The following is a 19000-nucleotide window of genomic DNA, read 5'->3' on the forward strand; positions in this document are numbered from 1 at the left end:
CAATGGAGGCTGGCCCAAGCTGTTGCAGCTGAAACTTTTACAAGCTCACTGCTCGTGAGCAGGAAGAGAGAGACACGGAGAAATATTTGTAAAGGGAATTTGCATGCGCAGCTCCTCTATTCTCCAGTTCTTGTCTGCGCTCGTTGCTGAAATATTGGCAAGCTTATTTCTTTGTTGATCATTGTTAGTGTTTATTAAAAGGGGAATTCATATAAGGAAACAACTATATTTTTTGGGAGGAGTTTGCATGAAGGTTGAAATGCAAGGTACATTTGAAGGACAGAAATAAATGAGAAAATAACAAAAGAATAGATGACGTCACAGAGAGAGCTGCCCGGGATTATGCCTGAGAAAAGATGATGATGACAGTTTTTGACTGCAGCACTTGTCTATGTGACATACGTGTCTATGTCTCTCTCTCTCTCTCTCTCTCTCTCTCTCTCTCTCTCTCTCTCTCTCTCTCTGGTGGACAGACGGAGGCGGAAGGGGGTGAAATACACTTTGGCACAGTGACTCTGGATTATTTTGGTGACTTTAACTTATTTTGGCACAGAGTCCTGCGGAACTCTGTCATTCGGGTTTATCTTACTACTACCGTCTGTTTCCAGAAGTTGACCCTTTCCTCACCCACCCTCTGTTTGCTGTTGCTGGGGTATCATTCCTGCAAACCACATTTAATGTACACATACAGAAACGCCCATCTGTTACGTTGACAAAAAAGGACACTTTTTTTTTTAACTCACAGGTTGTTTTCTTTCTTTTCTTTTCTTTTCTTTCATCTCATTGCGACCGGGCAATTTTACCATCTTATCTGAAAGCGTGAAAGGGGTTCAAATCAAAACAAAAACACAGGCAGGTGCAGAACAGCTAAAGACGTCTGTAATGCCTACTGAAAATGGGAACCGTGAGGCATGTACTACCTGGGACTGATGCCAACTGCTGACAAAAGGCTTCACTGCACGCTCTGAGAGAAGTCTTTAACTCGTTCTTTCTTCCCCCCCAAATGCATCAGAAATCTACGGGATTGAGTTGTTTTGATGTCATAAGTCTGGCAACACTTTTTTGCCATAGGTACAACAGCCGATGTAAGTATTTCATTCTGGTACCTCTCTCTGCGCTCGTGTGTTTTTCCCTGCTCTCTCTGCCTCAGTGTGTTACTGTGAGATTCATTTGTGATGATAGACTGTCAGTCTCTAGGTTTAATTAAGGGCTATGTGAGGTGTCTTTTGTTTTGTTGTTCCTTACAGCCATTCTTTTAGAGAGGATTTCAAAGTTTAAGATCTCAATTTCCGCTATGAAACTACTTGCGGTTAGAACCCAAAATAAGATTTTTCTTTTTCGAAAGTCATCTGTTCGAGCAGGCTGTTGTGACCTCATGCTTTCTCTCTCTCTCTCTCTCTCCTTCTTTCTTCCTCTCTTCCTCTCCCTGTTTCTGCCTCTTGGCAGCTGGGCCAAAGTGGGCAGGGAGAGAGGAGGGCACGGCCGAGACTGCTCTCAAGCCCCAGCCCTTGTTCGAGTGGGGTTGCTCGCCAGCACGCTGCTCAGCCTTTCCCTCATCTTGCAGACGAAAGAGAGGGACGTGGAAATGCGCTCTCCTCTCTTTTCTTCCCCGCCCTTTTTTTCACCACCACCATGGCCTGTTCACTTCGGGTCATCTCTGCGGAGATCCCTGCTCTGTCCTTTACAAAATCTACTTCCAGGTATTTCCATTTTTGATACTGCTTCTATGCCAGGGCCCTGTAACTTTTGGTTTTTGATCTACCTCTCCTTTACTCGTATCGTTTATATTTGATCCTTTTGCACTTTTCCTATTTTTCACCATCATCTTCCTCCTGTACACGTGTCTGCCTCGCCCCCGCCGCAATGTCGAAATCCTCGCCATTACTGTATGGTAGAAATTATGCTGATTTCCGTAATGAAGAAGTAGAGAGAATTAGTTAGACCATGAGCATATTGTGCATTTTGTAAACCCATTGAAGGTTGATATAGTGATAGCTATTCACTTCGGGGTACAATAGAGCATAAGACAGCGCCCAGGACAAGATGCGTTATTTTGGGCAATGTTGTTTGTGTAGAAGGTTTTAAATACAACAGACACCAAAGAAAAATAAATAGGCCTCTTAGTGGTCTCGTGGTCGGGTCTGGCCTTTGAAGTACCTTTTTGGTTATTTCCTTTTGTTGTGTGTGAACAATAACATTTAATGCATCGTTATAAGGCAAAGAGAGCTTAATCACACTACTATGCCATAAATCCTATCCCCAAAGCCCTAAAAAGAAACGAAACGGCACCAGTACTACCTCTCGAAGGTTTAAAAGGGAAATATTTAGAGACAAAATGTCTTCTGCAATATTTACACTGCGTTTTATCTTTCGCGCAGGATTGAATTCCATAAGGTTTTTAAACATAGTGAACAATCCACATCCAGCCTCCTACATTGTCCATAGTGGAGGAAACACTGGCATATACAATAGGTATGACCAAAAGATGAGGACTCCCAGAAAAAAAGATAAGCTCGAGTGAACATAATGAACTCAAGAAGTTTTCCCATTTTTCAAATCCTCTGACTCTAGTATTAGCAGCCACAATATGAATATTTAAAAAAAAATGTTGTTCTTTTGATTTATATACCAGCATTCAAAGTCTCTTACTGCAAATATGTTACGGACACATTTTATCTCCTCACACAAAACACTTACATGCTGATGTTTTGGGTGATTTGATTTCTTTTCAACGCGGAGACCCTGATCTCGCCTCAAGAGGTTTTTGTGTGAATTATTATGACAGTTCAAGTCATAATACAGTCACATAATCTAAAAAGGTAACCAGTTAGAAGGGCCCCCGGAGGCTTTGTTTCACAATGCGACGAATGTGTTAAAAGGTGAAACAGAGATGTCAAACTAAATGACAACGTTAATTGAGCTAAAAAAAAATTTTTAAAAGAAGTGTTGGAACAATTTCTATCTACTAATTTGGTTGCTAAACAGTCAAGTTATTGCTGTTTCCTCTAGACCTGTGCAGAAACCAGTATGAACCAGATCATTCTGATGCAAGCATTGTTCTATACGTGAAGGAGCTTGTATTGTCGGCTCTCAATTTCGGATGGAGCACGTTTGAATGCTTTTTCAGCCTTTCTGCACTAACAATTGAGGTTTAAGTTGTTATTGTTGGCATGTCGTTTTTTGTTAGATCCTGCAGAATTATCACATTAATGGGGACGACTTTAAAATAAAAAGTATGGATTTATGTTGAAGTGGCTCGTATTTATTTATAGTAGATCTACTTTCAGTAAAGGAGCGAGCGTCAAAAATCTTGACATTTTGTCAGTACATGTCGGTCTACTACAATGCACAGCATTCAATTGCTCAAGTAGCCAAGTTCTACTGTACCTACAAAATGTTTCTCTAGTTTTTGTATGTTGCCTACAGTCTATCTGCTTAGTCTGCGAGTGCGTTTGTGTATGTGTGCGTGTGAAAGAGAGCATGGCATACAGAAAGTCAAAGCTACAGTAATAGAGGAAAATAGAACATGGGTGGGGGTGGGGGGCAGGGAAGGGAAGGCGGGGAGACAGAAAGAGAGACAGAAAATGAGCTGATTTCCCTCCTCCCCCATCCGTTCTGTTTTCCTCAGATGAACTTGTCATGTTACTTGATGATATGTTTTTTTGGAAGCCAGGCCATTCATATCCCCTGCTATTTGTGTGTCTCACCCCCCCGGTTACACGGACATGTTGGTTACCAGGAACAAAGTCTGTTTGCCTTTATCAGGAACTATAAGCATACTCAAACACTCCAATTTGATAACACTTGAAGGCCACTGAGAAGGAAAAAAAGTAACAATATTGAATGTTTCGTTTGAACTCTTTGACGTATGCAACTTCTACAAAATAGAGGGAACAGTTTTAGATTTAGGTGAAGATATTTTATTGTTTTTTTGAAATAGTAGACAATGTAACGTGATTCTGAAAAAAAGAAATAATTGGTGTTGTACTAACAAGCTTGGTAACTTGAATTCAGAAGAAGACCTCAATTGTCACATTTGATATCAATATGCATAAGTGATATGGGATGGGCCTGTATAAAATACAATTATTTGTGTTCTTTGTAACTATGGGGATGAGTATTGAACAAAGTGAAACATGCCACTATTAAATATTAAACAGCCATCTAGGCCTGTCTCGTGGTTGAGTGCAGTTAGGTGCTGCATGTTATCACAAACAGAGGGATGGCTATGCTACGCTGAGGCCTCCAGAGACCACATGATGGAGTCAAACAAGGTCAACGCCAGACATACTTCCTGTTTGGGGCCCGCTATTTTTGCAACCAGGGCGTTCTCCCCCGGTCGAGCCGATTTGACATTATGAATCGTTTCTCTCTCAGTCAATATAGGGAACAGAAGTAGGCTACTGTAATACAGAAAAGTTTACTTGCTTTAGCCCATGTGTTAAAGATATAGTATGCTTCTATCTATAGTGGAGGACTTTACAACTCTCCGACAGTAGAGGCTCAATAGGAAATTGAACTTTGAGGGGGAAAGAAAACGTGTGGAGCCTGATTCTGGTGTTAGCAGAAAAGGTCGTCTGGAGGGTTGGGACATGAACACGAGGAAGACGGTGAACTTGGACTACTTGGCTAGGTGAAGAAGGATCCCACCTGGTCCAGCGTAGAGTACAGAACACTATGGTAATCTTTTTTCGTTGTACATACATAGTTAATGGCATATATGTTATATTGTTTATATATTATAGTTAAGACTGGAAGACGAATGCTGATTGACTCCCAACAGTACATTAACTTAACAATGCGGACTGATTTTTATTGAAAGCGTGTTTGACAGATCAACTCTGGGATCAACTATTTGTCTACTGGGGATTTGATCAACTGATCTCTGCTAAGTCTATTTTGAATATATGTGAAAAGCAAATGTTTAATCACCAGTGATTTCTGGCTTGAAAGCATTGTTCATAATTGATTGGATATGTGTTGACACAGATACTAAATAGCGTATTGTTCTTAATAAAATTAAATATTAAAATGGTCAGTTGCTTGCAAATGGGCGAGCTCAACCTGATAATAGCCACTTCCTTTTCAATAATTACCATACTGAAGTGGCAGGCGATCAAAAACGTTTCTAATTGTGAACGGGGGAAAAAAAGATTGATCTTCCAATGTAAATTCCTGGCAAACGCAGAGAGAGGAAAAATATACAGGACATGTCACTTTAAAAAAATATATATATTTTAACTAGGCAAGTCAGTTAAGAACAAATTCTTATTTTCAATGATTGCCTAGGAACAGTGGGTTAACTTCCTGTTCAGGGGCAGAACGACAGATTTGTACCTTGTCAGCTCAGGGATTTGAACTTGCAACCTTTCGGTTACTAGTCCAACACTCTAACCACTAGGCTACCCCGCCGCCCCAAACCTAGTGAGATGATCATCTTCATTAGATGGAGCAGCACACAAACACTCTAAGTATTTTACTGCATTGGCATTAGACCTGTATCTGGACATTTCTCCGAATTGAAAACTTGAGTTCTGTATCTAGCCGTTGTTGCGATGGTGTAAGTCTGTTCCAATTGTAAGCAATGCCATAGTAGCTACTGTATTGTCAAATACAGACTCCCACAAACTCCCATGGCAGACTCCCATTGCTTCGGTGCCAATATTCCCCTCCCCCCTCAGTGGCGAGCATTGCCATGCTCCCTCCACTACATCACCCGCTTTTTGGTTCATTGAGATTCAGCTTGGCACACAGACAATGCCCATTTCATGGCACCCGGATATTGAAGAGAGGAGCATGCAAGATTCTTCCCCAGTCTCTACCCTCTCGGTCGTGCCTAGTGTTTCGCCATGGACCACCACTCATGATAGATATTTTTCATATTGCGCCCGGGGCAAAATATTAAATGCGAGCAATTTGTTATCCAACAAATTACACAGTATGGAACATGCTAACCAAGTTAGGATTTTTTTTTTGTGACGGCTGTTTTACTCGTCCTCACAAGGATGAGAAGAGCGACTTTCTATAAGGCGACGCACAGACAGAGCATTCTGATGACGTCTTTCCCAGGGAACGTGTGCAGCAAGTGTGACAGGAACACAGCTCCTCTCGCTTACCGCGGCAGCCATTTTCTTTTGTGCAACATAGTCAGCGAGTGAGCAGTCTGGGATTTGAACACTTGATAATAAGAATACAGGTTTATAGCGGACTTGAACATTGAGTTTTTGTGAGGTTTTTGTCTGTCAATTTTTGTTGTTGGAACGTGCTTGTTTTGGTAGGCTATATATTATGTGTACAAATATGGATTTTACTATATATCTACCAAGCCTGCAGATCTGTGTTTCTGTCATTAGGACTCGTACGGGGATCCAGTTAATACACTCAATCATTGAACATAATCTGGATTCTCAGTCACCTCCCATCCCCTGTTGTCACGCATTGAATCTTCAGGCATGACAACAAATATCCCACAGACCTATGAGGCCCATCATTATCATGAGGCACTGTTGAGTGGCTAGTCGCCGCCTACAAGCATTTCAAGCAGGACGATGAGCGTCGTACAGAAAGACAATGGTGTGCGAAAGGTTCTATAGCTTCTTGGTACTTAACCTGGTACTAAAACGATACAAGCGATTATTGCAACGTTTATTTTGGATCAAGCGTTACTAATGTGTCACGCTATTTTTACCATGAAATGTTTTGAAATGGGCAGCCATCTTATTTTAGGTTAGCGTGCTGTTTTGTTTGTTATTCATAAACAACCATTTGGAATTACCCCAACAAAATCCAAATGCATATCAAAATGCATTTCTTATTTGACTTTATTAAGACACCTGAGTAAGTGTACACAGTCTGGATATGACCTAAATGGTGACACTTTCTATGAAGCTTAATTTGCATCATGCATTATACAGCATGACATGTACTCACAATGCACTACGATAGAGTAATAATGCATTATAAGCATAGCTGTAGACACAGATCAAGACTCATATAAACGCATCATTCCATATACCAATACTCCTAATGCATTATAGGTGTAATCTTAATCAATTATAATGCACAGCAATGTAGTGCTTCAGAATTGGGAGTCAAACCCACAACCTTAGTGTTGCTAGCGCCATGCTCTACCAGCTGAGTAACAGAGGACCACCATTTAATAACGAAGAAGAGCAGCAATATCAAGCGGAGCAACTTCTTATTTAGGACCAGCAATGGGCAACAGCTCTCCGTCCATTTTCATGTGTGAGATCTTATTTTCATCATTTGTGGTCATGGCAGAGCGGCATCTCTCCACAAAAGAGGACAGCTTCTCTACCCTCTCTGCAACTTCTAGGGGCCTAAATCCTTAAATGCTTTTACTGCAGTGGGCTAAATATTGGTCAAACAGTGTTTCGTGGTAGTCTTAAACAAATCTACTTTGAAGTAGAAGTATACACCTCACACACATGGTTATGGGCTTTAAAAAAGCAGACACCTGTACCATTTCAGATATAGAGCTAAAATGTATTACAGTTTGGAGTTTGCATCCCAATATTACACTTTATATATATCCCAGAAGACTGAAGCAAAACTGTTTGACATAGAAACACTGGATTTTGGGCTGTTTAAAAAACAATAATGGTAATTAAATAAGAAATTATGAAAAATATGAAAAACATTCCACCCATGAGGCCACTGGGTCATTTGACTGCAGGAAAGGGCTACGAATGTCTGGCGCTGCCAGATACAGCTCGGCAACTGGAGCTGTACGGTCAATCGTGGTCCGGTCCAGTCCAACAGTCTCAAAGGCGGGAGGCACATTAAATGTGGTTAAATAAACATTCAGGAATAACAGACAATCCACTAACACAAGTTTTAATGAATGTGTATTTGTTATCAATGATGTTGTGCTATTCATTCAAATCTCACTTATTTGCCACTTGAATCTAATTGGGCATCTTTGAGTGTGGCTTCCTTCCAATCTGTTTGTGCACTCTATGTGAGTGTTTCGGAGCAGATCTCTTCTGTTTCACTGGGCCTCTCTTGGGAGTTGAATCCATCGAAGAGTCAGAAAGGGCAGAGGTGTCATGAACATCTGAATCATCAGCTGAGTGATCTGAAATATCCACTTTGGACTGCTTCACATCTGCAGATTCAAAATGGATACTTTTGATGGGGTCAAGCCAGAGAAAGAGGCTAACACAATATCCTGTACACATATCCAAGATGCATGTTTTCAAATGTGCTTTCAAGTCTGTACTTTGTCTTATTTTCATTTCTACTTCTCATACATTTTCCTAACCTAAAGTGGCTTCAAGTGATTATTCTTTTTTTCACACTGGTGACCTCTCGGATGAAGTACTCCTTCTTGAACAGTTCCCCTTGGAGTAAGACTTTGTAATCTTTCCGGATTTTTAATAGTCTCATCTCGTATAGCACCTTTTTCTCTCCCTCTCTCAGTCCAGAAGCTGCGTGAGCTGTCTCACCTCGTGAACAGCAGTCGGCGCAGCAACTCTGGTTATTCACACCAACACTGGGTTTCACACCAACACTGGTTATTCACACCAACACTGGGTTTCACACCAACACTGGGTTTTACACCAACACTGGGTTTTACACCAACACTGGGTTTCACACCAACACTGGGTTTCACACCAACACTGGTTATTCACACCAACACTGGGTTTTACACCAACACTGGGTTTCACACCAACATTGGGTTTTACACCAACACTGGGTTTTACACCAACACTTGGTTTCACACCAACACTGGGTTTTACACCAACACTGGGTTTCACACCAACACTGGTTATTCACACCAACACTGGTTATTCACACCAACACTGGTTATTCACACCAACACTGGTTATTCACACCAACACTGGGTTTCACACCAACACTGGGTTTTACACCAACACTGGGTTTCACACCAACACTGGGTTTTACACCAACACTGGGTTTCACACCAACACTGGGTTTCACACCAACACTGGGTTTCACACCAACACTGGGTTTCACACCAACACTGGGTTTCACACCAACACTGGGTTTCACACCAACACTTGGTTTCACACCAACACTGGGTTTCACACCAACACTGGGTTTCACACCAACACTGGGTTTCACACCACTGACTGTTCATTTCTGAGTCAATTGAAGTCCTGAATCAACACTAGAAATGTTACACTGAAAAATCAACCCTGGACAGTTTGTTGGGCACTTTGTAATTGTATAGCAACAACCTATGGTGTATAATATGTGTCTGCCTTAGGCATCACTTCACCTAAAGCAATCAAAGATTACTTTTTGTGGGTTATAAGTATGCTGCAACACACCATAACAAAGATGATGATGCAGCAATATGCTCATTGACAAAAACGTTTGAAATGCATCACACTGATGGCCATTACAATGCTATGTGGTCCTTGAGGAAAAAGCGACCGGCAATGATTATACTCATAATGCATTAGGAGTATTGGTATATGGAATTATGTGTTTTTAGGAGTCCTTATGTGTGTCTATAACTGTGTTTATACTGCATTATCACTCTGTCCTAGTGCATTATGTGTCCATGTATAATGCTGTGTATGGACCTCATAGAAAGTGTTCCTGAATGAATCTCTCTTTCTCAAAAAGCTGAATCTCAACTTCAAGCTCAAAGTAACTCAAACTAACAAACTTTATAACACATTCAGAAATCAAGTTAGGACTCAGCTCTAAGCCTTCAACCATTGCCATGAACTTATTTTTTTGTCGATAGAAATCAGTGTGTCCCCCTCAGTCTGTCTCATCTGTGTACAGTGGCCAGTCAAGGGAGACTGATGCCATTCAGAGTCTAATTAATTCAACATCTCAATTAAGGCCTCCACTCCCTCCCTGCCCCACTACCTTCTCATTCGGCCCCACTGAGCAGGCCCTGACACTCCTACAAACAGCCTCGCGGCCTGCCAAAACATTTCAATCAGTGTCTGCCTTAATTACGCCAAAGAGGAATTCAGAATGTTAATGAACTGCCCTGGTGCCTTTCAGAGGCTATGGTTTACATGCTAATTTATGCAAAGTGGCGGGGCCTCTGCATGGTTTGACCATCGTCTCCCATAACACTGCCTGAGCCGGCCCAACCCACCCAGCCAAAGCATTGCCCTGGGGGGCATGGCTGCACTGCCCAGCTGGTACTTCAAACTCTAGTTGGCACAGTTAACACTGAGCTCTTTTTCAAAGAACTGAATGGCTTTCACACTGATAAAAACAACAATATTGTATTAGGGGGGGACTGAGACTAGGTACACAAATAGTTCACTACCAAATACCATGTCAGCATAAAAAACGATGTAATTTTATCGTTTTTCATTCACCTTCATCTCTTTAAAATTAAGGAAGCTGGAAAGTAGTAAAAGTAATTTATCTTATTCACTCAGATGGGCATAACAGTGCCACCTTTTATCCGGATAAAACAAACAGAAAAATCCATCTGGGATCCAATACGATGGATTAAAAGAAGCAGTGAGAGAGTTTCACAGGTTTCTGCCCCACAGATGTTGTCACTTAAGAATGCCAAGCAACTCCCTAAAATGGCCGAATCGCTGCCATTTTGTTTTCATCCTTTCCCCTTCCTTCCTTCCTTTGCATTTCTTGCAGGCTATCCACACTGCTCTGTGCAGGCTAGGGGGAGGCAACCGGGGGAAGCCATGTTTAAATAAGCTACCAATTAAACAGCAAGCTTCCGTGGGGTTGTAAGGGCTGGAAAGAGCCAAGTTACTCGAGAAAATGGGCACTAATTCCTGGCGCGGCTCTCCTTTATTACATGCCAACCTCTCTGGATGCCAGTGAGTTACGCTTTAGGCTTGCCGAAATTAGCACACTTTCCTTAGTGCCTGCATCGTTTCGTCTTTATTTCGTTAATCTTTTGGCAAAAGCTATCTTATGCGATTCCGTTGCGATCACATGACACACCTTCTGTCCGTATAACTGTTATAGTGGCACAGACACACCTGTCGATGCCATAATACCAACGGATGATTCCTCTGGATGTTGTGAACTGACGCAGTTTAGTAGCACAGTTCACACGAAGCAAAGCAGTCGAGCTTTCACAGCTTCGTTCTGTAGTGGCGAATTTGAACCAGGCCCAGGATTAAACAGCAGAGCCAGAACCAGAGAGGAAATTGCTCCTTTGAGGTAATTCCCTATAAAATTGTTACCAGGCTACCTCCTCTTCAGTCCATTGCGAGGGATGTCATTTTAGTAAACTGGATATGTGCAGGGTTTCTGTTAATGCCTGAATTTAATTCAAGTTGGCTTCATGCACTGTCCTGTAGTGTGTTTGTGTTTGTGTGTGTGTGCGTGTGTGTGTGTGTGTGTGTTTTGAGCTTTTGTACGAGTGCAAATGTGCAAGGGTGTGCGTATGTGTTTATGTACGGTAATGATCAACCACTAACCATACAAAACGCTCTCTTTCTCTATCTGTCTCTTTCTCCCACAGTTCCCTAGTAAGAACTGCTAAACCTCATCTCTGGGTCGACGCCAGACTAAGCACCTGTCCTTGAGGCTGAGGTAGTAGATTGAATAGTTGTGGGGTATATGTCCTCCCTCTGAGATAACTATACAATCTACTGTCTTTCCTAAGGAGACAGACTGATCATCAATAACCCTGAAGAGTGACCGTTCTCCCCTGAACCGTCGCACCCATCTTCCCAGCCTGGACACCTGCCTGCAGCCGGTCTCTGCTCTGTGGGGAAGTTACCCCATTATAGCATATCACCTCCATTTACACCCATTCACAGACTGTTGCAGGACAAAATGAGAACGAGTAACATTTCCTTTGTTAGACCACCCGATGCTTTATTTGGGTTCTTGGGGCCTGTTGTGTTTGAGTGAAAGTTTACTTTAGGGTGAGAGCGTTTGTGTTGTCGCCTCTCGCTGTATCTGTTTGAGTGTGTCTGAATGACATTCCCCCTTCATCCGTCAGTCTTTCAGGTGAATGTGTCCTGGCGAGGTGAGGTAGTAGGTTGTATAGTTTGTGGGAGGGATTTAATCCTATTCAGGTGATAACTATACAGTCTATTGCCTTCCTTGAGAGGCACAATGACAGTCTGCAGCAACGAGGAAGTCCACTGCTCTCTGAATTCCTCAATGTGTTTGATGCAATCTCACTGTGATAAAGCAACAGCTGGAGCACAAATGGGTTTATAGCCTCTCCAGTGCCACTTGGTGGCCAAGGAGCAGCAGGACTCCAGAGACCTTGTAGGTTCAGGATTCAGAGCTTCTCAAGAATGAAAGGATATGAAAAGCACTCAACAGAGAATGCATCAGTGTTACAAAATCTAAACAATAAAGGGTTGGTTCTCCAGAACCAAATCAAGCCCTAAATAAATGCGTATAGGCTTGTGATATGTTTTATGGTAACATTATTCAATGTTGTATTAATTAATAAAGGTTAAATATAGCTATTAAACTTGCATCTAGTCTTTTCATCTGACTTTTTAGGGCATTACATACATCTGATTACTCCTAATTTCAATTCTGAATATATGTTTTGTTGCTGTTGTCAGTAACTATACATGCTATAGGGCTATAAGGGGCGGCAGGGTAGCCTAGTGTAAAGCTTGCAAGTTCAAAGGTGTCAAGTTCAAATCCCTGCGCTGACAAGGTACAAATCTGTCGTTCTGCCCCAGAACAAGGCAGTTAACCCACTGTTCCTAGGCCGTCATTGAAAATAAGAATTTGTTCTTAACTGACTTGCCTAGTTAAATAAATAAAGGTAAAATAAGCTTTATTTTGTGGTCAGTAACCACACATGATAAAGGTTTATACATTTACTGCCAGTCAATTCAAAAGTTGCTGAGAGGGCATTAGTGTCGTTCCACAAAAAGAGTGTCTTTTTGCATCTCTTTGATATTCTAAGTAGAAATTGTGCACCAATATTGAATTTTAAGAGCCCGTTATACTAAATCAAGTGCCCTTTTAATATAGACCACACAGAGAATTCAACCAATCAGATATTTTATGTGAATAAAGGCTTGTTAAAGTGCCCCTTTGTCAGCCCTGTGTCACTTGTGTCACAAGATTCCAAACCCCTTTATAGACATAAGTTGGAAAGCCCTAGTTATAAAGCCCGATTTCATCATGGGGGACAACTACATCTAAATGTACCACACCGATGACTTGAACAGACCGAGTTTGAAGTTCGACCAAACTAAACGTATGTAGCTACTTCTCTTTCAAGAAAAGAGAAACAACTGCCAGGAAGATCAGTTGAGTTCTGATACAGAGTACACGGACATGTTGTCATTATGGCAGGAACACAATGTGTCCGTTCATCTATTGCAATATGCCGTATCGCAACAATAAAATACATATCCCACTGCCATCTACTGTGCTTACACAAGACCAGGGGAATAAATGCCCGGAGATAGGGATGTGCGGCGTGCCAATGGACGTTAATCAAGACACAATATTGTCATTACAACATTTGTATAATACATAACAATGTAATAATATGTATTTTTTTTACAAACCCTTTTGAAATAAAAACATTACTTTAGATTGGATTTCTTAATCTCTGAAAATATATGATGATATCGAAGACTGTCAGAGCTATATGTATACTGTAGGTCTACACACTCTTAACGTTAAGCACAAACTTATGTGAAAAGTTGAAGTGTAAATGGTTGTGTTAAAAATAACCATAATCATAAAAAAGTTCATTAGAGAAGGGTTTCTTTATTGGATAACTGTAAGATAGTACATCTCATCTCCAAATCCTGGGATATCACTGTATAGAAGGTAACAATTATAAGAAATAGACAAACTATTTGATACAATACATTTTGAGGAACTGGCATTTAGACCCAGGAAATGCAACATTGAAATGAAACTTGCAAGCTTTTCATCCTCTTCTTCAGTTTCATTCACAAGACATGCAATTTGCTGTGTAATGCCAACACCGTTGAACAATGCTAAAATAAAATACAGACCTATAACAGTTATACTGTACAACGGGTGGGTCTCATCCTGAATGGTGATTGGTTACAACCGCATTCCAGCCGGTGTCTATTCCTCAAGTTACCACCGGCTAAATCTATAACATTAAAATGCCTATAATTTTCTGAAATTCTACCCATTTTGCCACGGGAGGAAAGACGTGTGCAGTTTTAAAACACATTTTATGCAACTCTACATATGTTCTTTATTTTGTAATGACTATGACCATGTTAATATGATATGTGAGTGAGAATGACTAACAAAATCAATGGGGATCCCCTGGAGGTCAGGCCCTAACTATATAATGTATATTCCACGATGTAATGATCAGAATTAGTGTAAACGTTACAGTTTTGAAAACATTTCGACACAGGCTTAACACCAAACAAACACAAAAACGGATTGCTGTCATTTCTTGTACATAGAACGTTTACCGGGTAAAGAAAACCAATATATGATTTTTTTCTTTTGGGTGTACTATCCCTTTCACTTTTACTGCTGTGGGCTAAATCTGGTTCACACAGAGTGTTTCTTGGTAGTCTTAAACAAATCTACTTTGGAACAATAAAAAACACCTCACAGACATGGTTTTAAAAAAAAACCACCTGTACCATGTCAGATATAGAGTTGAAATGTATTCCATTTTTGAGTTTGCATCCCAATACTACACTTTATATACATTATAGAAGACTGAAATATAGCAAAACTGTTTGACATAGAAACATCAGATTATCAAAAAGAATCATGTTTATTAATGAAAAAATAGAAATAACATTCCACCCATGAGGCCATTGGGTCATTTGACTGCAGGAAAGGGCTACGGTTAATTAAAGCTGGAATCTGCATGTGTGTTATTGTTTTTGTTTTGTTGGGGGGGGGGAACAGAGAGGAGCGTCCAGCATCGTGGTAAAAACATGCAGTACGTACGCTGATGTTCTATCGCGCGTGCAATGATGTCAGAGGGAGATTTTTATTTTTTTGAAGTAAACTTTTTGTTGTTGTAACATAGCAAGCGATAAGCTATATAAAAAAATATATATATAATAAAGAGAGTCGCACACTCTATATATAAACTCCCAGTAATTTATTGGGTAAATCACAAACGTTTCGGCGTCCACTGTGCCTTCTTCAGGGTAGTGATTCCGTAACGTTGGATGATTTACCCAATAAATTACCGGGAGTTTATATAGAGTGTGCGACTCTCTTTGTTTTTATAGCTTACAGTTTATTCACAGTTTTAGTTTATTCAACAACTCTACATGAAATCATTTTCTCTGGGTGTGCGCCAGCTCATGTTGTTTATTCGAGTAATATCGCAAACGGAAATGTCGGTTTCGCCATTAAGGTGAAGCATAATTTTGTGTTGTTAAGGTAAGGGTTAGGGAAATGCATAGACGTTACCATTGCTTGCTTAACCCCGTCCGCTGCCATTCATTTTCTACCGGTCTGTTACAAACAGAGGGTGATGATAGTACATGATGACTTGTCATATACTGTTTAAATGTATCAACAAATCAACAACCTGCTGAATTTCCGTGGCACTGCACACACAAATTTCACTATCGTGACGTCCCCTCTCTGTCTCACACTGGCAAAGAATATAGGCTACCTATCGACACAAGATGGAGCAGCCCGTTTGTTTGGTATTATCTGTTTCCAAATCAGACAAACTCACGCACATTTATTGATCCCTTTCTTGTATTTCTACCTTTTCAGGAGGTCTGATTTAAAACAACGAAAATCCAGCATGTATTGTAATAACTCTACCATCCATCACAGACAGCTTGTGCCATTCAAAGCACGGAGACGAGACAAATCCAACATGTGGTCGTCTGTATAATGTTTGATCAAATCAATGAAAACAGAAGTGAAAACGTAAAAATAACAATTTTGTCAGCTAAGGTTTTTAGTAGAGAATCCAAATATAATGTGAGTATGGTTTTAATGATAAGATCATGCTCGTTATGATATTAAGGATGTAGACCACTTTATCTGATCTGCATCCCTGGGATTGTCTTTTTCAAAGTATCAGAGAATAAATCTGTGGGATTAGCGTTTAGCGCATCGTTGACTATCCCTTGCTCACATTGTTAGGGTTGCTGCTGATATTGTGCTCAGTGGAACGATTGCTCTGAGAGCCCTGGTTGTCATCACGACACACAAAGAACCTCCTCCAGATCCTCAGGTACGCTCCCTGGATCCTGCGGATCTTGAAGGCATAGACGACTGGGTTGACCGCTGAATTGGCATGGGAAAGGAGGATGCCCACATAGAAGGCGGTGTGGGGTATGTCTGACGGGCTGCCAAAGTAGGCAGCACAGTTCATAATGTGCAGGGGGAGCCAGCAGAAGGCGAACAGCACCAGGACCAGAGCCAGGGATTGGGCCAGGCTCCTCTCCTTCCTGAAGTAGGTGTGGGACTGGGCTCCGTGCCCTGCTTTCTCCCTCAGGTTCCTCCAGATGGTACAGAAGATGTAGATGTACAGGACAGCCATGACAATTAACGGGGTGAGGATGCAGAGGAAGAAATTGAAGTAAACAATGTATGACATGGGGATCACAGCCAGGAAATGGCAGAGGATTGCGGTCGAGTTCTCTGAGTGAGACAACGTTTCACGATTGTACCATCCAAACATGGGAGGGAAGCTCAATATAAAAGCAACAAACCAACATGTTGCAACTACCACCCAAGATCTTCTCTCTGTTACCGTCTTCTTGTAGCTGTTGAAGCAGAAAAATGTTGAGATGTTTTAATGAATTGCTTTGCAAAAGAAAACAAGGAATCTGATTCCACCCAAGCATGACTTCCTTTCTTAGAATGTGGTTAACATGGGACACAGCTAGGAGAATAATATGTCCAACTGTAAACCTCCTGAAATGTCACCTTAACAGCTCACCTGAGAGGGATGAAGACGCGTAGGTATCGGTCCACAGCAATGGCTAGCAGTGACAAGACTGAGGCCACTGTCAACATGATGACCACACAGCTAATGAAGAGACAGGCATTGAACGAGGTCTGCACCCGTCCATCCACCAGTACAGCCAGCGGCATGGCCACAGACCCTACGAGGAAGTCAGCCACAGCCAGAGAAACCATAAAGCAGAAGATGGGCTGCCGCAGAGCACTGCTTGACCACACTGCCCAGATAACCAGCACATTTCCCAGGCAGCAGGCAATGGCGATCAGCACCTCCAGCACTGTGTAGACCACCTCTCCTCCAGACATCATGTCAGCTGTCCAATGGAAGTTTACTCTATGACTGAGTATGCTTTATTGTGAATTGTTCCTCTATGACCAGCAGGCTTTTGAGGAAGTTTTCTTGCTCACTGAAAAAATTCATGAAAATGCTACGCCCCTTTGCAATTGTTCGGCGCTGTTGATATAAGGATCTGAAAGCACAAATACATCAAAACAAATATATCACAAACATTCATACACCTGCCGAGCAAACATTATAGCCCATTGACAATACATGGTAATTGTTTCAACTATGCAGAAAATAGAGTAACATTTTAGATATCCTGTGTCATAATGTTTGTAGTATATCATTGTTTCAGAAGCAAGGGAATTTTTGAACATCCTTTAAATTTAACCCTACACAAAATGGCACGAGTCACAGGAAATGCAAAAACCACAATGCGACCAGAGCTAAATATTAAAAGCCTCGCAAATCGGCCTGATCTCCCGAGCTTCCATATATGGTTCGCTGCACGAATACATTCTTGTCATTCTGGCTATTGGGAATCCTTGGGACGTACATACCCTAAACCCTTACCCTAACCTTAACCTTTACCTTAACTAGGCAAGTCAGTTAAGAACAAATTATTATATACAAAACCCTGACCAAACCCTCCCCTAACCCGGACAACGCTGGTCCAATTGTGTGGCGCACTATATGACTCCTGATCACGGCCGGTTGTGATACACGCCCGGGATCAAACCCGGGTCTGGAGTGACACCTCTAGCACTGCAATGCAGTGCCTTAGACCGTTGCGCTAAATTATTTTGCAGGCAATTGGATCAACCTTCCACCAATCAGACCAATGAACCACATGACGTAGTACCAGAGCGCCGTTTCACTACATTCTCTGAGACCTAAACCCCAGCTGGAGTTTAAAGGGTTTGACCATCGAGCCTGTTGAGGAAGCTAAACTCCTACGTATGACAAAAGTATATCGTTGTATTTAGATTTGTGTGACTGTCCTCTATCAGTGTATCAGTGTTTAGCTACTTGTCATGTTTTATTGTTGTTGTGCATCCCAGGAAGAATAGCTGCTGCCTCTGAAAACTGTATCGGGGGATCCAAACAAACAAATAAATGAACAAATATACAGGCGTCTGTTCTATGTAGGCAAACAACATTACTACTAGCAGCAATTGTCAAGGACGCAGGTCCGTGTAATTACTTAGCATGTCTGTGCCCGATTCTCGCCATCTTTGACATGAAAATGTGCCCATAAAAGGCGCCTTAGCAAACACCAAGAAAGTATTTGATTCGACATAAGCAGCAAATTAGAGCATTTTGAACGACTGACTGATGTAATTAGGATTAACATTGCCTCGGTTCCAGGACGATCGATGAGAATTGATTAGAAGTGCCTTCGCTTGGTTGGTAGAGTAGAAGAGGATTTTGCCATTTTTAAAAGGTGGAAATAAGCAGAGAAAGAAACAAGTCCCAATGTCGAAGCAACAACTTCAACGGCTGACAAAGGGACCGAGAGCCTACACCTTCAAAGACCCAAAGGGCTCTAAAAAAGTTGTGTCCCCCAAACCCAGGTCAGAACAAGTTGTCTACCGAGATGCCCACACAGCATAGTCTGAACGTGGTAAGTTGCATGCTGTTGGGGAACAGAACAGAAGACACTGCAAAGTGCATCTATTCAATTTGGGACTTTCCATGCTTTCAACAGTAATTTAAAAATATTACAGCTATAATCTACACAATGATTCTAGAACAACACAACAAAAGTAGCACACAACTCTATTACACCTTGTCAGTCAAAATCCAATGTTGTGTATTTCATTATTTATGTTGGTT

General features: G+C 41.4%; 2 protein-coding genes across 5 annotated transcripts in view; one reads left to right on the top strand and one right to left on the bottom strand.

Moving 5' to 3' along the window:
- Positions 1-19000, top strand: part of LOC118399958 (adenosine receptor A1) — a 52530-nt gene continuing 33530 nt past the window's right edge. For 2 of the 4 annotated variants that reach the window (XR_004828940.2, XM_035796233.2), the window contains exons 1-2: positions 1-1085; positions 1447-1700. Coding sequence is in view for 1 of the 4 variants with exons in the window: in XM_035796233.2 (XP_035652126.1) it covers positions 1633-1700 (68 nt within the window). In the remaining 3 variants the exon portion in view is untranslated. Of the gene's footprint in view, positions 1086-1446; positions 1701-3850; positions 4681-11461; positions 11533-11605; positions 12438-19000 lie in introns of those variants that run through there. The other 2 variants (XR_004828939.2, XR_004828941.1) reach the window with 2 other exon arrangements.
- On the bottom strand, positions 15781-17269 carry LOC118399959 (adenosine receptor A1-like). Its single transcript, XM_035796234.2, has 2 exons — positions 16859-17269; positions 15781-16682 (listed from the first exon to the last, which is right to left on the bottom strand). Exons 1-2 carry the CDS (start codon positions 17188-17190, stop codon positions 16034-16036), a joined length of 981 nt encoding a protein of 326 aa, XP_035652127.1. The 5' UTR covers positions 17191-17269; the 3' UTR covers positions 15781-16033.

Source organism: Oncorhynchus keta, chromosome 21, assembly GCF_023373465.1.
Source record: "Oncorhynchus keta strain PuntledgeMale-10-30-2019 chromosome 21, Oket_V2, whole genome shotgun sequence".
Lineage (NCBI taxonomy): Eukaryota > Metazoa > Chordata > Actinopteri > Salmoniformes > Salmonidae > Oncorhynchus > Oncorhynchus keta.

Excerpts from the sequence above, each read along its gene's own strand:
- LOC118399959 (XM_035796234.2), bottom strand. The coding sequence starts at position 17,190 with ATGATGTCTGGAGGAGAGGTGGTCTACACAGTGCTGGAGGTGCTGATC. Across the intron at positions 16,683-16,858 it reads CGCGTCTTCATCCCTCTCAG|CTACAAGAAGACGGTAACAG; the intron begins GTGAGCTGTTAA and ends CTGCTTCAACAG.